The sequence below is a fragment of the Dendropsophus ebraccatus genome, chromosome 5, assembly GCF_027789765.1.
Source record: "Dendropsophus ebraccatus isolate aDenEbr1 chromosome 5, aDenEbr1.pat, whole genome shotgun sequence".
NCBI lineage: Eukaryota > Metazoa > Chordata > Amphibia > Anura > Hylidae > Dendropsophus > Dendropsophus ebraccatus.
In genome coordinates this window covers 30,424,589-30,444,509 of record NC_091458.1, presented here as the reverse complement: position 1 = coordinate 30,444,509, position 19,921 = coordinate 30,424,589, and the positions used below count along the sequence as shown (strand labels likewise).

General features: G+C 43.6%; 1 protein-coding gene across 1 annotated transcript in view; it reads right to left on the bottom strand.

Annotated features, from left to right (window-relative positions):
* The window catches only part of ATM (ATM serine/threonine kinase), a 114,169-nt gene that overhangs the window by 67,413 nt on the left and 26,835 nt on the right, over positions 1-19,921 (bottom strand). Inside the window, exons 5-19 of the mRNA XM_069969764.1 lie at positions 19,316-19,480; positions 17,705-17,870; positions 14,317-14,555; positions 14,057-14,226; positions 12,874-13,046; positions 11,754-12,125; positions 10,154-10,348; positions 7,001-7,096; positions 5,156-5,381; positions 4,841-4,966; positions 3,406-3,531; positions 3,129-3,218; positions 1,647-1,827; positions 1,202-1,398; positions 122-198 (exon numbers count right to left, since the gene is read on the bottom strand). Of these exons, the coding sequence (XP_069825865.1) occupies positions 122-198; positions 1,202-1,398; positions 1,647-1,827; positions 3,129-3,218; positions 3,406-3,531; positions 4,841-4,966; positions 5,156-5,381; positions 7,001-7,096; positions 10,154-10,348; positions 11,754-12,125; positions 12,874-13,046; positions 14,057-14,226; positions 14,317-14,555; positions 17,705-17,870; positions 19,316-19,480 (2,599 nt within the window). The remainder of the gene's footprint in view (positions 1-121; positions 199-1,201; positions 1,399-1,646; positions 1,828-3,128; positions 3,219-3,405; positions 3,532-4,840; positions 4,967-5,155; positions 5,382-7,000; positions 7,097-10,153; positions 10,349-11,753; positions 12,126-12,873; positions 13,047-14,056; positions 14,227-14,316; positions 14,556-17,704; positions 17,871-19,315; positions 19,481-19,921) is intronic.

Here is a 19,921-nt window from a genome sequence, read left to right as displayed (position 1 = left end):
CAGTAAGTCCAAGGTCTATAATACAGACTACACAGCAGTTCAATCATGAGGCCTAAAATAAACAATAGCAAATAGACAATGAATGTTAAGACAGGAATAATAATAATAAAATAAAACTTACGGGAGACTCTTCAGCAAGATAGCGATGTCATCTACAGGCAGATCTTTCACTGGAAGATCATTTAGCAGCTGTAAGAACTGCAAGGAAAGAAAGGAAAAGAAGAAAAAGAAAAGATGGAGTGAAATCAATTACATTTCTTAGCTAAGTTAGAACTTGCTTTAGATTTTCTGTCCTGGTCCTACAGTAGCTCAGCTGGATGTAAATACCCAGGATAAACATGAAAACGTATCTCAACACTTATGGGAGCTGTGACAGCTCACTGGTTACTATAGACCATAAAACAAAACAGATGGAGTATACATCAGCAGAAAATGACATGCTGACATATACTACGTCATACTCACCAAGTTTAATGGACCAAACGTAGTCTTACAAGGGACTACATTGTCCATTTCTTGAAAGATCCAAAATTGTGGTCTACTCCACAGTGGAAGAGCATACATTCAGGTAATGGACTGGATGTAGTCACTATATTCAGTGCATTAAAGGGGAACTATCACACGTTAGACGAATCTACCCTGTTGATAGCCCCCTATAGCACCGGGGACGCTGAAGAGGAGGGTAAGTGTCTTACCTTCCTCCTCGGCACCGGTCCCGTGTTGTTAGTCGGGGTAAACTCCACTCCAGAGCACCGTTAGGAGCACTGCCGCGTCATCCGGACCACCCCTTCTAATGATGATCAATGGAGGGGGCAGGCAAGATGACGCGGCAGTGCTCCTAAGTGTGCTATGGAGCAGAGTTCACCCCAACAAACAGCTCGGGACCAGCGCAGACGAGGAAAGTAAGACATATACCTTCCTCCTCCACGTCCCTGGCACTATAGAGGGATATCAGCGGGGTAGATTCATTTAACTTGCTGATAGTTCCCCTTTAAGCACTGTGAATGTGCTGTCAGTCTGCAAGAGTAAACATACTTTTTGACGATATATACCCTAAACGTGATGTGGCTAATGCTTCCTGAGCTATATTATGCTGAAACAGTAATCATATCTGTGTTGTATATGAAATTCATTTCATTTTTAGAGCAAGTAGCATCAGGGTATCGTTGAAGCCGCCCCAAAGTTAGCGCTCTGATCTTACCACGCGGAGATGCTGCGGTTTGTTTGTGTCTAATGAGGTATCCACGAGACTCAAGAGTCTTCTCCTTATGTCAGACGGTCTGAAATTGACATTGTGATGTATGGCAGGAGATGCACAGAAACACAGAAACTGCAACGCCTGGGACAACACCATCTCAGGTTTGGTCAAATGTTCCTCAGATAATGGACTCACTGCACCTATAATAGGGAGAAACGTGATATAACACCGTTCACATCTAAACCTCTTCCACTGATATACAATGGTCTGTATATCAACCTAGCTGATTATCTACCAAAGTATCACATCTACTGGCTCACACCTATTGCTACAAATATTTTACTTTTCAACATACCATCAAAAGGCAACCCAAAAAGATATTTATGGTGCACATCAAGCCAACAGAGCACCATGGACACATTTTTATAGGTTTAGATTGGTTTCCTACCAGTGATATTCTGTAGTTCCCCGCTGTCTATACTTTCTGTAGCTTCAGTGGAAGAGTCATCATCGAAGAAGTCTGCATCTCCTTGGTCATCAATATCCATTCTTGCCTCTATGTCTATGTCCATAGGATCTCTGTCTATAGCCTCAACAATACCATTGCCATTGGTGCCATTACTATTCACCTGCAATCATAGTATGGAATATTAAGGTGATGCAACATTAAACTAATAATTTACATTGCAATATTCTGTTCCCTATCTCTATGTCCATTACTTTTTGAAATCAGATCATTTTTATTTTAGTTTTTCTTACAAATAGACATAAAAAACATTTTTAATACAATTGGAACATCTCAGATAAATGCAGAATCATGAGACAGGGAATAATGTCCAACTGTAGGTCATGTGAAACAATCAGGTATCACACATCATAACTATGTGCGTAGAAATGTATAACATCTAATAAAAATAGAAAGGTAATACAAAAAAACATTAAACATGTCTTGCAAACATTTGTCAGAAATTTAATAAACTGCTACATCCCTCTCCTATTGTGCGAATCGTAGACTGGCTAGACAGGTCATATGACAAATTACTTTACATCAATATGTTGGAGCATCATATCACCATTAAATTGCATTTAGAAGAATCTGAAATGGGTATCTACAAATCCTATGTAGTATAGGTGACGGCAAGCCAGGGGCATCTATCCACTTTCCCCAGATGTTTTCAAACTTCTTGATACATTTCCGCTTCATGTATACCCCCCTCTCAAGCCTAATCACTGCATTCATTCTACAAGTAAATTCTCCCACTGTCGGTGGATCAGCGTGTGTCCATTTAGAGGCAATGGTTTTCCTGGCTTGGTAGAGGATCCGCTGTATCCCCAGAGCAGTATAGTCATCAGGTTGAGTATTCCCCAGAAGTCCCAGTACACAATGTTTAGGCGTAAGGGGCAAGACAACACCAAATACATCTTTCACAAGAGTAACTATTCCTCTCCAGTATACTTCCAGCTCCCTACAGGCCCAGAACATTTGTATCTATGTCCATTACTAATTGAGAATTTGCCCCCCTCCCCCAAGGATAAGGTGGTGGTTGACAGATAAAATGTGTTAAGGTCTGAGTCACCCGGCCATAAGCTTGTTAAGCTTTCCCCATTGTCCACAACTTTTAACCATGCGATGATGAGACTGGTACATGACCAAAGGTTTCTTTGGACACTCAGCTTCTACTCAACCTGAAGGTTCAAGGTTGTAGAATGTAGATCAGGGGGTATCAAACTCTGAGCCCTCCAGCTGTTGCAAAACTACAATTCCCATCATGCCTGGACAGCCAAAGCTATAGCTTTGGCTATTCAGGCATGATGGGAATTGTAGTTCTGCAGCAGCTGGAGGGCTGAGAGTTTGATACCTGTGACTGCCATGACTAAACATGATGGATATGCATCCTTTTAACCTTACTATGTTATTAGGTTAACATACCAAGTGTCGACATATTTCACATAAATCCGTTAACATCCTCGGTGTTATAAGGTGAAGAAACAGATCTGTGGCAAATCGAGCAGGACCCGTCTAGAATTAAAATAAGTGTAAGCAAAAAGTTAGTTAGAAGTTTACAGTTTATTCTTTCAGTTCTATATATAGTTCTAGAAGGTGTCACTTTGATCTTTTTAATAAAATAGGAGAATCCCTTTAAGGTTTATAGCTAAAAACACACACATAGTACTGTACTGAATGCCCCTTACACTTGACACATTACCTTTGCGCAGTTGCAGACGCAGTTCAGACACTGTAATATCAATGCTCCCAGTGATACAATTTTTTGTTCCTCACTTAATTTTCCCCTTAGAATTGATGTACTCTCACCAGCACACTGCATTAACATCTGCAAAAAAATAAATAAAGATCAGTGAAAATCTATTGACTTAAAGGGGTATTCCAGAAAGTAATTTTTTGGTGCGAACACGTCCAAGGCTAAATTGCTTGGTAAATTATTCAGGAAGAGTGAATGTGATCAACCTACAATGGAATTGCATCATTGAGCACTTTGGGTGAACCGTATCTTTGTCTGTGAAACGTCACTATGTCTTCTTGGATGTGTAAGTAAATATGAAGAAAGACAATGTTTATGCTGTAGCGTTTGGTTTCTTTTACATATGCGCACTGAGGACATGTTTACACTATGTAAGAGAACGGCCCATGTCAGAAAAGCCCATCCCGGCCGGTACTGCAGTATCAGCTGGATGATCTTTATTGCCACTGAATTCGCCTGCATCCAAATTCCCCACTGCTCACAATGGAGTGTGCGGACGGAGTGTGAACTGACGATAGGGCGCCGATAGGGATCCCGTCCAGAGTGTATACCATGTGTATACACTCCGGCCGGGATTCCCTCAGTGGCTGTGATCACTACGGTACTTAAGTAGTGTGAACATAGCCTGATTGTGGAGTTGAGAGCTTCTTAATTAACCCACACGTTCCCCAGTGCAATGTACTACTCCGCCTGTGTGTTCATTGTTTGAGATGACAAAACAATTGAACTTATTAATAAAAATGTAACAATTAAACAAATATTAATAACTGCGCAGGTACAAAAAAAAAACCACAAAGAAATATTAAAACACTGTTCATGACAAAAAAACACAAAAATAATACGAAATTATTTGGTGATATATTCCCTTTAAGCCTACATCAGGTTAGAGCTATGAGGCAGCTTTGGCTATGCAACCCCTAAGTTGCCATGACCTTCACCTCGACCTGACAATGACCACCAAAAATGTAACCCTACTGCAGTTCTGGTGACTGTCAGCTCATGGTTGCAGCAATAGGCATATTGCATTAATTAAATTTTATATATTGTAGTACAGGTAGGGCAACAATGCAGTCTTTGGCCATGGCGTACACAGCACAGTTAGGGTACTATTACACCAACAGATCTGATGAAAGATTATCTGCCAAAGATTTGGCGCCAAACCCCGGAGTGGATTTGAAAAGAGGAGAGATCTCAGTCTTTCCTTTATGACCTGTTCTGTTTATAGTCTGTTCCTGGGTTTGGCTTCAAATCTTTGGCAGATAATCTGTCGTCAGATCTGTTGGTGTAATAGTACCCTTAGAGTTGCTTTATTTTTTTTTTTTTTTTGGCAAAACATTGGTTTGGTGATACTCTCCCATATATAAATGACAGCACCGCCTACCTTGGCTTTCTGGAATAGGCTAGACTGGCAAGCCTCATCTTCACTGATGACCTCTGCATGACAATAACAAGCTAACACTCCAGTCAATAGACTTGCACATCGTACCAAGGATTCAGGGGGTGTGGTCTAGGTTTAAAAAGAAAAAATAATTATACAATAACATAAAAGTAAAAACTGTCATTCAAATGCAAATGTTAAAACACCAATACTAAGAAAAAGCTGAATGAAAGTTACAAAGATTCATGGTAAGATTGGTTGTATCATGGGGGGGGGGGTCAATGGTACTCTGCAGAACTACAAAAAAGCTATGTATACCTCAGATGAGTAGCTGTTGAGTAGCTGCTCAGAAACAGTAAGTAGATCGAGCTCCAGCTTATTCCTGACACACTGATGCACAGTGAGACACGTGGAGCTTGTTTTTAGACAGGTTGTTGGATCCGATGCACTGCTTAGCATTGTAATTTCATTAAAAGAGGACACAAGATGGAGTTCTTCAGTTTTGGAGAAACCAGGTGAATCACTTCCCATTTTCTGATGAGAACTGGAGATGAAAGTAATAATCAGCAACAAATGTCAGTATAAACCACTGTATAGAACCCTGTGCGAGACATGTAATTGCCACAGTGCCGAAAAGCTGCATTCTACCAAAAACAGTACCACACCTGTCCTTAATCAACAGCTGAGCTGCAACACCAGATACAAACTGAGGACAAGAGTGGCACTGTTCCAGGAGGAAGGCGGCCATGTTTTTTTTTTTAACCCTGATTAACCCCATTATTTGAAACTAAAGATCCGATGACATATAGCAATTATCTGCCCAATCAGGATAAATCGTCCAGATATTACCCTGTGTAATAAAGACAACGATCAGACAAGGACCAGATGATCGTTGTCTTTCAACAAGATGAAAAAATCATCATCCGGCAACTGTGCATCGCTATGTGTAATAGGAGATGCGCAGTCTGCAGACGATGAAAGTTTATAGTAAATAATAAACATATATACTTAAGGCCCTATTCCACCAACAGATCTGACAACAGATTATCTGCCAAAGATTTGAAGCCAAACCCAGGAGTGGATTTGAAAAGAGGAGAAATCCAGTCTTTCCTTTATGACCTGTTCCCTGTTTATAGTCTGTTCCTGGGTTTGGCTTCAAATCTTTGGCAGATAATCTGTCGTCAGATCTGTTGGTGGAATAGGGCCTTTACCTGTCCACGCTCCCCAATGTCCTCTTGCCTCTTCCCAGCTGACTGGAGATACCACTGAAGTTTCTGCACCAGTCTTTGAAGTGACAGGCCATTCAGCCAATCACTGGCGGTGGCACTGTCCCATCCTGTCATTTCAGAGACGGGTGTAGAAGCTTCAGCAGTATCACCAGTCAGCTGGGAAGAGGCAAGAGGACATCGGGGGCGGGGTCCCCTTGCCGCATAATAGTCAAGCTGTGTAATAGGCTCTGTAAGCAAGTGGCAATCTAGCAGATCACCACTCGCTTATTCTGCACATCAGGCCGTGTAATACAGCCTTAGGCCATGTTCACATGGAGTAAAAGACTGGCCGTTCCGTGACCAGGCCGTGTGGTGCCAGGAGTGATGCCAGGGTGTGGGGGGGAGTTGCCGCTGGAGGTCACCGAAGAGATGCCATCACCCGGTGAGGCGAGGGGGCGGGGGGGGGGCTGGGGGCCGTCCGTGATGCGGAGGGGGGGGGGGGGGGGGGGTTAGTTAGTTCAGGTGGACATGTCACATGAGATGGGGGGGGGTGTTCGTGCCGCTGCCGGTCACCATCAGGAGCGAATAGGGTTACACATTGGGGGGGGGGGCTGCTTTCAGAGTTGGAGACAGTGATCAGAAGCAGCTGTCAGTGTCCTCCCTCACTTCAGTGTGCAGGGTTAAAAGCCGGCCCATTGAAGAGACTGAGGACACGTGATGCCGTCTCGGAGGGTCGGGCCGGGAGCAGGGACCATGTCGGGTTCGACTGAGTGTTGATGATTCTATGCATTCTGTGGGGGTGAATGCATCTAGATAACAGCAAAACTGTGCAGAATCTATAATAACTTTATATTGGAAAGATGGAAATCTACGGGTGGGCAATGTATTAATGCAAAAATAATTTTGGGGGAAAAACCCCTTTAAGAGCATCATACATTTCTGCATTACTACTCACCACTGTAAAAAGCTTCCAAAATAATCCATAGCAGCACTGGAATTCTTCATTGTGAGGCTAACAAGAGACTTCTGAAAGGATGGTTGGGAAAAGTACCTGGGGATGTCAATAAACACATTAGCAATAATACCATTAGATTGGAAAGAGGGGTCTATATTAAGAGTAAGTGTTCACACAAGTTTGAAAAAATCTGGGGATGCTGGATATACATGGCAGGCTTGCCATTGAGAGCACTATGGGAGTGTTGTAGAAACCCTATACAGGTTATGCTCAACCAAGTGGCAACTCGGTAGATCCGTACTGCCTTCCACCACTGGATGTAATAGCTCCGCTTGCTGGAGTTCAAGATTTTATATTAAAAATTTTTTATATCAAATGTACTTTATGCTCTGCTATAATCTCCCTCTGCGCATGGCACTTGCGTACGTTGTTAGGTTTTTGTATCTCTTTTTGTTTTCTTATGATATTTGTTAGAATATGAGTAGTATTGAAGAGAACCATAGCATGACTGCTTGATTTATTGCCGCAAGAGTCACAAGGCATACTTACAGTACATGACTGTAACTTTTGGTCTTTTATTGTGCTATTTTTCTAAATGTCTCCCTATAATTTATATGTTTGATAAAGCTAAATAAAAAAAATATCTGATTTAAAAAATAAACACATTAGGTTATGTACCACCATCTACCTAAACATAGTCTATATGTACCGAAACTCAGTTAAAGGGGTTGTCCGGCGAAAAAAAATTATTCACAGAATAACACACATTACAAAGTTATACAACTTTGTAATGTATGTTATGTCTGTGAATGGCCCCCTTCCCCGTGTCCCACCACCCCCACCCGTGTACCCGGAAGTGTGGTGCATTATACTCACCGCATGTCGTGTCGTCCACGGTCTCCGATCGTCAGCAGTGACGTCTTCTTCGGGAGCTTGGCGGATCTTCCCGAGTGCCGGCCGCCCTCTGCAGCGTCATCCGAAGCTCAGCCGCGATTGGCTGAGCATAACTGTGCTCAGCCAATCGCGGCTGAGCAGCTGATGACGTGGCCGCGTCATCAGCCGCTCAGCCGCGATTGGCTGAGCACAGTTATGCTCAGCCAATCGCGGCTGAGCTTCGGATGACGCTGCAGAGGGTGGCCGGCACTCGGGAAGATCCGCCAAGCTCCCGAAGAAGACGTCACTGCTGACGATCGGAGACCGTGGACGACACGACATGCGGTGAGTATAATGCACCACACTTCCGGGTCTAGCGTGGGTGGGGGGAAACACGGGGAAGGGGGCCATTCACAGACATAACATACATTACAAAGTTGTATAACTTTGTAATGTGTGTTATTCTGTGAATAATTTTTTTTCGCCGGACAACCCCTTTAAGCAGTATTCCCTCACGCAGTTACCATAATAACACACATCTGAATGGGGAAATAATTGTTCCGTAGGGAAAATCAACATAATCCGGGTTCTAGTTACTAGACAACAAACCAATGAAACACAACTGAACCTCAAACTGATATCAAAACAAACAAGTCTTTATTGTATGAAATATTAAAAAACATGTAATGACAAACAGCAGAAAGGGAATGAAGCGGTAAACCACTTCTGGGAAGAAAGTTAAAAAACACAAAACAACAACGAACATGTAAGCCGGGGGTGGTGGTGGTAACTCATAAGGTGCAATGCAGATGGGAGTAATATCCCATCTGTAGGAGCGAAAGTACCTACACCTAAATGCTAATATCTAACACATAATAGTTGTAACTTAAATTAAAGGTATATTACCACAAGTGGAAGTAAAGTAGGCTGTTGGTGGACCTTCTACTTTACTTCCACTTGTGGTAATATACCTTTAATTTAAGTTACAACCATTATGTGTTAGATATTAGCATTTAGGTGTAGGTACTTTCGCTCCTACAGATGGGATATTACTCCCATCTGCATTGCACCTTATGAGTTACCACCACCACCCCCGGCTTACATGTTCGTTGTTGTTTTGTGTTTTTTAACTTTCTTCCCAGAAGTGGTTTACCGCTTCATTCCCTTTCTGCTGTTTGTCATTACATGTTTTTTTAATATTTCATACAATAAAGACTTGTTTGTTTTGATATCAGTTTGAGGTTCAGTTGTGTTTCATTGGTTTCTAAACATAGTCTAGACCAGGCCCACCCTTAATGGCAGCTGGATACCCTGAAGGCAGTGGCCCTTACAGCAAGATAATACCCTGGCCACAATGGTTTAGGAAAAGGAATGGTCCGAACCTGCTTCGGTTCGGGTCCGTACGAACCTGAACTCTTAGCAATGATTCCCGCTGTCTGCCCGCTCCGTGGAGAGGGTGGATACAGCGGGAGGACCGCCTGGAAAACTGGGATACAGCCATAGTCATAGGCTGTATCCCAGTTTTCCAGGCGGTCCTCCCGCTGTATCCACCCTCTCCACAGAGCGGGCAGACAGCGGGAATCATTGCCGAGAGTTCAGGTTCATATGAACCTGAACCTCGGCAGGTTCGGACCATCCCTATTTAGGAACAAGGAACACGACAAAGAGATCAGGATGATGACTCTGTGTGAGGTGCTAGAAAAACACATCTAGTTCATGGAGGCCATACTTCACAACCTATGAGACTTAGGGCACTATTACATGAAGCAATTTTTTGCCGATTAACGATAAACGACCTCAAACGAACGCTATGGCGAACGACCTGAAATCGTTCACCCAATTACACGGAATGATGATCGTTACTTATGATCGTTATTGCATTCGTCCTGTCATCGCCACTGCATTTGCCGCTACTGCGCATGACCGAAAAACACCTTATTACAAGTGAGCCATCAACGCTTAAAAATAGGTAAAAATTCTATTAAACGACCAATGATTTCCTGTTGGTCGTTTAATCCTTGTCTGCTATTAAACGATTATCGTTAAAATCCAAACGATTATACGATTTTTCGAACGATAAACGCTCTGTGTAATACCACCCTTACAGGGTCAGCCGCTAGAGGTTTGGAGCCAGACGCCCAGAAGTCTTTTGGAGTCCACCACTCAGTGGCTGAACAGTATATGTAGCCACCAGCAGGCAAGGTACTTTGCTCCCTTTTGCCCCCAAACCACCAGCGTATACTACAAGATTAAACAAGCTGCTTGTTTATTAACACTCACTGGTTTATTGAGGGTGCATGCTCATTGATATCCTCCATTTCATCATCCAGATGACCAAACAGTAACCACTTAATGACCTCTTCCTTGAGCAGCCTTTTACCACTGCCCTCATGTACAGGTAGCTCCAGGTGAGAAGTAAGATGATCTGGGACCATGCAGGAGGTGAGGGCCAGACTCAGGCACTGCACTGCCGAGCTACAAGAAATGAAGACAATTAGAAAGATACTGATTTATGCCGGTTGTAACCTGTTATATTGTCTATGACCAAATAACTATATAAACACGAGTCATAGAGCAAACCAACATGTATCAGCAAAAATCACTATACCACAACAGGACACCGGGTGGGCGCAGAGAGGTACACGTGCTCTTTATTGTTTTCATTACCCGCCCAGCTGATGGATTGCCCACTCAGCCAACTAGCGACTGCAGCAGGGTCCCCCTGACTGGCTGAGCGGGCAGTCCATCAGCCGGCTCATGACAATCAAGTGGCAAAAGATCCCGTAGCCCAGCGGGGGGGCCCGGAGAAGCTACCCAGCACTGGAGAGGCTAAGGGAGAGATAAGAAATGATTGTTTTTTATGTTCCCCCCTGCCGGCTGACTTTTTTTTTAAATTACAGGACCTACTACAACATCAAGGCTTCACTTTCTGGATAACATGGTGATGTCACTTCCTGGATAACATGGTGATGTCACTTCCTAGATAACATGGTGATGTCACTTCCTGGATAACATGGTCATGTCACGCCCCGACTCCCAGAGCTGTGCGGGCTGTGGCTGCTGGTGAGGATGATGGCAGGGGGACACTGAGGGACACAGGGCACTGGGGGGACACTGAGCATCCCTCTGCCATCATCCTCTCCAGCAGCCACAGCCCGCACAGTTCTGGGAGATGGGTCTTGACATCACCATTTAATCCAGGAAGTGACATCACCATGTTATCCAGGAAGTGATGCCTTGATGTAGTAGTAAGTGCAGGGAGAAAAAGCACTTTATAAGCATTTACTGTAATGAGTGTATTTTGGTGATTTGTATAACTTTTGGGGGGCAATACAATACTTTAAAAGGGTAGTGTGGAGCTAAGAAATTATTCACAAAATAACACACATTACAAAGTTATACAACTCTGTAATGTATGTTATGTATGTGAATCGCCCCCTTCCCCGTATTCCCCCACCCTCGCACGTGGACCCGGAAGTGTAGTGTACCATACATACCTGACGTGCGTCGTCTCCGTCTCCGATCTTCTGTCAACAACGTAATCTTCGGGAGGCCGGCCGAATCGCTGCAGCCGTCCCTGATGCCGGCCCCCCTCTGCCTTGTCATCAGCTGCTCAGCCGCGATTGGCTGAGCATAACTGGGCGATTCACATACATAACATACATTACAAAGTTGTATAACGTTGTAATGTGTGTTATTTTGTGAATAATTTCTTAGCGCCGCACTACCCCTTTAATAAAAAATTTCGCCAGACTTCTCCTTTAAGGGTGGATAAACACACCCTTAGGGTCATGTAGAACAAAGTAATAAGGAAAAGAAAATGATATTAAAACAATGTAGCACAGTGTACACAGACATCATTACTATTACTTATCATTACCTGGATGGTTTGCCAGCAGACCCTGAGAAAATCTTCCAGAAATCTCTGTCCGCCGGTACTAGACCTCCTTGTAACATGACACCTAATAGCGCAAAGCTGTCAGCCTCCGTCTGCGGAGAACTTATACTGCGCAAGGTAACAGCCCAGATTTTTGTCCATAGCTTCTGCAGATCTGATTTTGGGGTGGCCACCACATCTGTCTTTTGTTTTTGACAAATTGCAAGTTCCTTCAAGCATCTCAGAACAAAGGCTGCCTTCTCTCCTCGTCTCTGCTCCGCCAGGAGCTGGTGAAGGAGGGAGAGTAGTGGTGTCAGCTCACTGCTAGGTAGGCTTATGGGATGCCGTGCCATCAGACAGGCTGAGATTTGTAACCTTAAAAGATAAGGGGAAGAAAGAAATTATTCAGGTAAAAAGCTAATTAAAAGAAAAAATTAAGAAAGGCCCCTCTTCTTCGTCATGTAATGCCTCAGAGATTATGCTGAGATCAGGGCTCTGTGGTGGTCAGATCATCAGGACTTATAGGACTCCTATCTGAAGAGGATAACTAGCTAAATGGGGGGGGGGTCACTGCTGCCCCCCTCCCTCAAGAATAGGGACCCCAGTGTCCTATTGGACTGGAGCCGCTGGTTACATATGTACGTCACTGCTCCAATAATTCTCTATGGGAGCTGCTGAAAACAGTCAAACACAGATGGTTCTGTGACTCCCATAGAGAATGACTAGATAAGTGGTGGGCTTGCATGACCTGCAGCTCCATTCTAATGGCATAGTGGGGTTCCGAGCAGTTGGACCCCAGTTTGGGGATAACATTGGAGAACTCCTTTATGTTTGGAGGTGATGTCCTGTTGAAGAATAAACATTTGGAGCCAAGCAGATGTCTCCTGATTGAATTTATATCTAATAAAAATTTTGCACAGTATAGTAAGCTAAGGTAATGCAGTAAAATAAGGTACTGCAATAAACAAGCAAAAAGGGTACCCATAAATATTGCCATTGTGAAAGCACCCCCAAAAAGTGAGTGTCGGCTGGAGGACTGCATATGAGAAATTAAGCATCCATGAAAAAAATGATGCTGTCTATATATTGAATTGACGTAAAAGTGAATGAGGATCACGCTTACCATGGAATGACATCAAAATCATTCTTTGACCTTTGAAGCTTATCACGGACCACTTCCCAGCCCAGTTCTATCCTTCTGCGTTTGCTTGGGCCCCCATTTCCAAGGGAGTCTCTCTGGGTCACAGCGAAGGAAGCCTGTGTGATTTCCAATATCCGGGTGTCTTCTGTGAAGATCTGAAAAACAACATGAGGATATAGAGATTTGTCCTTAAAGGCGAAGTCGTTGCAGCAGTCTCACCGCTCTGGGACTCCCACGCTCCAGGACCTCTTCGGCTGTAATGTTACGACCCTGTTGATGGACTTCCAAGTCAGCCAGTCAGTGACTCGGGCAGGACACCGCTCCAGTCACTGACTGGCTGATGGGGCAATTCATTAGCCGGGTTGGGTAGTTCCCACTCAAATCATGACGACATCGGAACTCGGGAGAAATGCCTTCTAATGGGGGTCCCAGGGTCTGCAACACAACACTACGTGGGCCCCGTCTCTGCTGGCTGACATATTTTTTCAAATCAACAGACTTCTCCTTTAATAGAATTATGAATGAAAGCATATCAGAACTTTCAAAAGAGTTTTAAAACATGCATGGATTTGATGCATTAACCCTTGGAAGTAGTCCTTTCAATGCTGCTATTGAGCTCCTGAGAGTACCTGCCATGGCTCACGGCTACTTCTCATTCTCATCGTTAAGAATAGAACTTGGTTGTTTGTCAGCAGTACTCACGCCTGGACTTCCTTTCCCTTACTCCCTGGGCCAGTCACAAGACAGCACCTCTTCCTCTATTCTATGCCATGATAAAGTGCTGGAGAAAATGTACTGGACTAAATACACTGCACTGTGCTAGGGGATGATTTACATAACAATGCTATAGATGACATGTGGAGGGAGAAGGAGGTTATTGATGTACTGGGTATGCAAGAGAAAAAAGAAGACAAACAGTGGCATAAAGGATCATAGCAAAGATGGTGTTACATCACAAAAAAGCTTGAGTTTGATATTGATGGTGTATATCAGACCAGATTATGGGGATCTGACACCCAACATCCCTGCCCATAAACCATTCACAAGCCCTCACTCATATGATCAATGGAAATTCTCATTATAATTTTTTTAACTACTAGTTTAGTCGTAGTTTTAGAACTCCTGTAAAATTTTTAATCAAAAAGAAAAACTGCTCAAACATTACCTGATGGCAAATATCTGCCATTAGTTCCACCAAGTTCTCCTTGACTGCGATGTTCCGAGATCCAGAGGAGTATTTGCCTCTGCTGCCGATCTGACTGATCTCACCCATCAGGGCATCGTACAAATTGTACAAATTCCTCTGCCACTTATCACCATCAAATGCGTAAGCACCTGCAAAGTGATGAAAAGTTTCAATAATCTATAAGCAGTCGATAGACTATGAAAAAGACAAGCAAACTGATTAGAAGCGGAATAACGCACCTTCCTCTGTAGTCTTGGCTCCCCTTGGGTGATGAACATGAAGCATTAACCGAAAAAACTCCACAATCTCTTCTTTTAGGGCATCTTTAGGTCTCTGCTGGGTCCATACTCGCAGCACTATAGGAAAGACATCTTCTCCTAACTTACACACCCTCATGCGGTGATTCAAAGAGGTCGTGGTGAGGAAAACATTCAGAGCAGCAAAGATTTGGTCCAGGCCGGGCAGATTTCTCTCCTCTCTAGGAACAGAATAAACACAATAAAACAAATTATAAATTCTATATTTTTTTTTTACCTATAAATTTGTTGTGTACAGTGAAATAATGGCATTATTATCAGTAATAACAGGTAGCGATGACACTCCCTGTCAGGGCTGTATTAACAGTTGCTGCTGCCCTAGGCACTAAACCTGAAGACGCCCCATCTTGGGGAGCGTGGGGGAGAGTGGTTTCGGCCACACGCATCTCTCTACATGTGGAAACATTGTCTAAATCACGTTTTTCATTTTTTTTTTAACGGCTTTAAACATAAATTTATTTCATTTGCATATTGTCTGATGGAATTCTCACCACTGGATTGGTAGGTAATAGCTTCAGGCATTACATTTAACACAACCTACCAGACCTGACCCCCTTTAAAAAGACACCAGATTTACTGGCAAGTCTGAATGGGAGGTTGGAGGTTGGTGCTGCCCCCCTGCAAGGTGCTGCCCTAGGCACCGGACCACGGGTGCCTAGTGGTAAATACGGCCCTGCTCCCTGTCATCCCCAAGAAAACCTCTAAGGGCCCTATTACACGGGACGATTATCGTGCAAAAAATCGTTATATCGTTCGAATTTAAACGATAATCGTTCAGGCAACAATCAAAAAATCGTTCATATGTCGTTGATTTTGATCTGAACCTAAAATGATCGTTAATCGTTCACTAATCATTTGCTGTAATTCCAGATTCGTTCGCACAAGTTCCACATTTGTTCACTAATCTTTCAGTGTAATTGCACATTGTCCATTGTTTTGCTGGGATCAGAAGGAATAAACGATCATAGTAACTGTCGCAATAACGATCGTAACTAACTATTATCGTTCTGTGTGATATGGTGAACGATTTCAGGTTAAAGATAAACAATCTCGTTAGCGATCGTTTATCGTTAGTCGTTAAAAATCGCACAGTGTAATAGGACCCTAATAGGGAACTCATTACATGAGTAGGGAAGGTGATTCAGATATAATTACATGAAAGAGTTCTCTACAGTTACAGTAGTTATACTATGAAATGTCTGATCGCAGATGATTACTAAGCATTTACCATATACCAATTATTTACATGATAAATGCTAAATCAGTCGGGGTCTGACCGCTGGGACCACAGAATGGGAGACCTTGGGTCTGCTGTTTATTTCAGCCACACGACCACAAGAACAGGACTTTTGACTGCAACTGCAATATAGCATGCAGTGGCGGTCTTTGGCACCAAGCACCCCAAGCGATCGCTTGGGGCCCCCAACATCCAGGGGGGCCCCCACGCCCCGCTCTTGTGCTCAAGACCACTGGACAGGGCTGCTGCCCCGCTCGCTGCTGCCATCTGAACTTTAACTATGAGCACTCGTAATGAGCGCTCATAGTTACATGCAGCAGCACTGACAGGGCAGGAGACATTGGCCCCCTTCCTGTCAGTCACTCTTGTGGCCGCAGGAAGTGTTTTCCCTGCGGTCACAAGTGGCAGCTTTTTCCTTGTGGTGCCGGCGCTCCAGTGACATCACTGGAGCATTGGCGCCAGGACAAGGGGAGTGCGGCCTCTTGTGATCGCAGGGAAAACCCTTCCTGCGGCCACAAGAGTGAAGAGAAGAGGAGACGCCCGGACCCAGGTGAGTATAAGTGTTTGTTTTATTGTGTTATATTCTATATGGGAGGGGGAGCACACAGGGGTCTGTTTAACTGGGGGAGCGCACATCGGGGGTCTATATAAATGGGGGAGCACACAGGGGGGCTATATAACAGAGGGAGCACACAGGGGGGCTATAGACTACTGGGGCTTCACAGAGGGGTCTATATACTACTGGGGGCAGCACACAGGGGGTCTATATACTACTTGGGGCAGCAGAATGGGGTCTATATACAACTTGGAGAGCACACAGGAGGTCTATATCCAAGTGGGGGAGCACACAGGGGGGCTACATACTACTGGGGGAGCACACAGGGGTCTATATACTACTGGTGGGGCACAAAAGGGGTCTATATACTACTGGGGGAACATACAGGGGGTCTATATACTACTTGTAAAGCACACAGGTGGTCTATATATAACTGGGGGAGCACACAGGGGTCTTTATACTACTGGAGCAGCACACAAGGGGTCTATATAATACTGTTGGGGCACACAGGGGGTCTATATACTACTAGGGGAACCCCACAGGGGGTTTATATACTACTGGAGGAGCACACAGGGGTCTATATCCAAGTGGTGGAGCACACAGGGGGGCTAAATACCCATGAGGGAGCACACAGGGGGCCTATATACTAGTGGGGGAGCACACAGGGGGTATATACACAACTGGGGGCAGCACACAGGGGGTCTATATACAACTGGGGCAGCACACAGGAGGTCTATATACTTCTGGGGGAGCACACGGGGGGCTATATATAACTGGGGGAACACACAGGGGTCTATATACTACTGGGGGAAGCAAACAAGGGGTATATACTACTGGGGGCAGGACACAAGGGGTATATACTATTGGGGGCAGCACACAAGGAGTATATATTACTGGCGGTAGCGCACAAGGGGTATATACTACTGGGGGCAACACACAGCGGTCTATTGTTTTGGAACGCGTGTCGAGGGGGGGCCCCAGACATAACTTCGCTTGGGGCCCCAGAAATGCCAAGACCGCCCCTGATAGCATGCACCCTGTTGCTCCATTTAAAGTCTATGGCACTGGTGGGAATAGCCGACTCAAAATTCTTCATTTTAACTTCTTTTAAGCGCTGCCTAGGGAGAACATGGAACCCGGATCTTAGCAGTTGGACCCCCCCATCTATTATTCATCATTCATCCATACAGTGATAAGTGCTTCTGATCAGAATACCCTTTTATCTTTACAAACCTAAAGGACCTATTACACACACTGATTAACAGTCAAATCAGGCAGTGATTTGTAATAGCCATTTTTACAATGCTCTTGTTTTCTGGTCTCAAGCTATATATGTCAACCAACATTTAAAATAAATAAATTAATATTTATATAATATTAATATTTACAATAATAATAATTAAATACAAAATATTGTAATATTTATTATACTAACATTTATTTCAATTAATATTAAATGTAAACTGCATTTTATAAAAGATTGCGCTATTTTTCCCCCAGATGTATAAGTTAGTCACCTGACCCGCTGAATCACCGCAGAGAAGAAGTTGAAGAATTTAGAGTGCATCCCCTCCGTCTGGAGACAGCAGCCTCTGGTAAGTGTGTGGATGATACGAGCCACCAGCAGCCGGTTTATTGCACTGTTTGGTTTCAAGTAAAGGTTGGCGTATATGCTCCATAACTCTGTAACATGGTAAGTAAAAGTACATGAGAACTGAATATACAATACATTGAAAGAGTTGTTTCACATGTTAGGTTTACCCCAAGGCTGACCTAGTACACAGGACACAAGCAATCCCACCAGCCATGGCCACAATATAACAAGCTCTAGAGCTCTATCTGGGATCCACAACCTTGTCATCATATGAATCTGTGTAGTGATCTCTTTACGGATTGTGTCCTAACCTGTGCTCCGTAACCTCTTAAAGAAGACAGCAGATTGATTCATTTAGTTTCAATATCCATTTTCATGTATTTCGACCAGGGCTTCCAAAGCTTATATATTGATAACGGAGGTGAGCTTGTGTCTGCCATGCAACATATTGAGACGTGAACCTCCAAATCATGCGTGTTAGGGGGTAGGAGTGTTAAAGGAGAGGTCCGGCGAAAATTTTATTAAAGTATTGTATTGCCCCCTAAAAGTTATACAAATCACCAATATACACTTATTATGGGAAATGCTTATAAAGTGCTTTATTCCCTGCACTTACTACTTACTAAGTGAAGCCTTGATGCAGTAGTAAGTGCAGGTAAAAAAGCACTTTATAAACATTTCCCATAATAAGTGTATATCGGTGATTTGTATAACTTTTGGGGGGCAATACAATACTTTAATAAAAATTTTCACCGGACTGCTTTAAATCTTAATTTACCCCTGGCCCTTTTTGAACATCATACATGTTATGATGTTAAGATGAGACAGAGAAAAAATATGAGGAAACAACCATCGCAAGACATTTTAAAGATGCAGGACACGATAGAACGTAAGCTGTTCCAATGGGATTGTTATTGGATCCATAGACTAGAAAGCATACAACCCAAAGCTTTGAATGAGATCTGTAGTTACAAAGCATTTTTATAACACTAACCCAATACTGCTAAACAGATAGCTTGGCATTAAATATGATATGATAGTACGGCTATAGACAAGTAGAGGTACTAATATTAATACCTGTAAATGAATAAAACAAATATACTGATAACTTGTATGACGATCACAGAGGGCCGGGCTAAGGTGTGCAATAAAGATGTAACGCTCAAAGCCTCTGACATGAGTTACCCCCTCCTAGAACGCCAGCTCATCTCTGTTGTGAATGTATAAGCCATGGAATGCATGAAAATGAAAAATGAAAATAAATGAACCATGAGTGCAATCTTATGTCTTCTTTAAGAGGTTAAGAGACAATCTGTAAAGAGAGATCGATGCTAGATGGTAGGCCAGTCCTGTTGAAATCAGCAGGTTTGGCAAAAATCTCTTAGTGAATCAGGCTGTGGAAAAGGGGGTTGGGCCTAATTTAAGACCGGCGTACTTTAGAAATCCCCCCTATATATTCCATTATACAACTATACCAACACACAACACAGTAACAACAATACACAGATTGATCCCAATGTCTTACACAGCATACCTGCCCATTGTTGTGGTGTGATCTCACACCAGTACTTCCGTACCGTCAGAATATCTTTTAGCAGAATGCTGCTGTAGTCGGCTCCATAAGCAGCGCACGTTGTGGGATCTTTCACTGTGTCGGTCACATGAAGCAAAAGCTCTGTACATTTTAACCGTGTCGCTCCTGTAGATATAAGACAGAGTTAGAACCCTGGTCGTAAAATAGAAACATAGAAGAGTGTCGGCAGAAAAAGAACACTTAGTTCATCTAGTCTGCCCTATCAGTATTTACTTGGTGATGGGATAGTGATGGGACAGAGTGATGGGGTGATGGGACAGAGTGATGGGTGATGGGACAGAGGGATGGGGTGATGGGACAAAGTGATGGCACAGAGTGATGGGTGATGGGACAAAGTGATGGCACAGAGTGATGGTTGATGGGACAAAGTGATGGCACAGAGTGATGGGACAAAGTGAAGGCACAGAGTGATGGGTGATGGGACAAAGTGAAGGCACAGAGTGATGGGTGATGGGACAAAGTGATGGCACAGAGTGATGGGTGATGGGACAAAGTGATGGCACAGAGTGATGGGTGATGGGACAAAGTGATGGCACAGAGTGATGG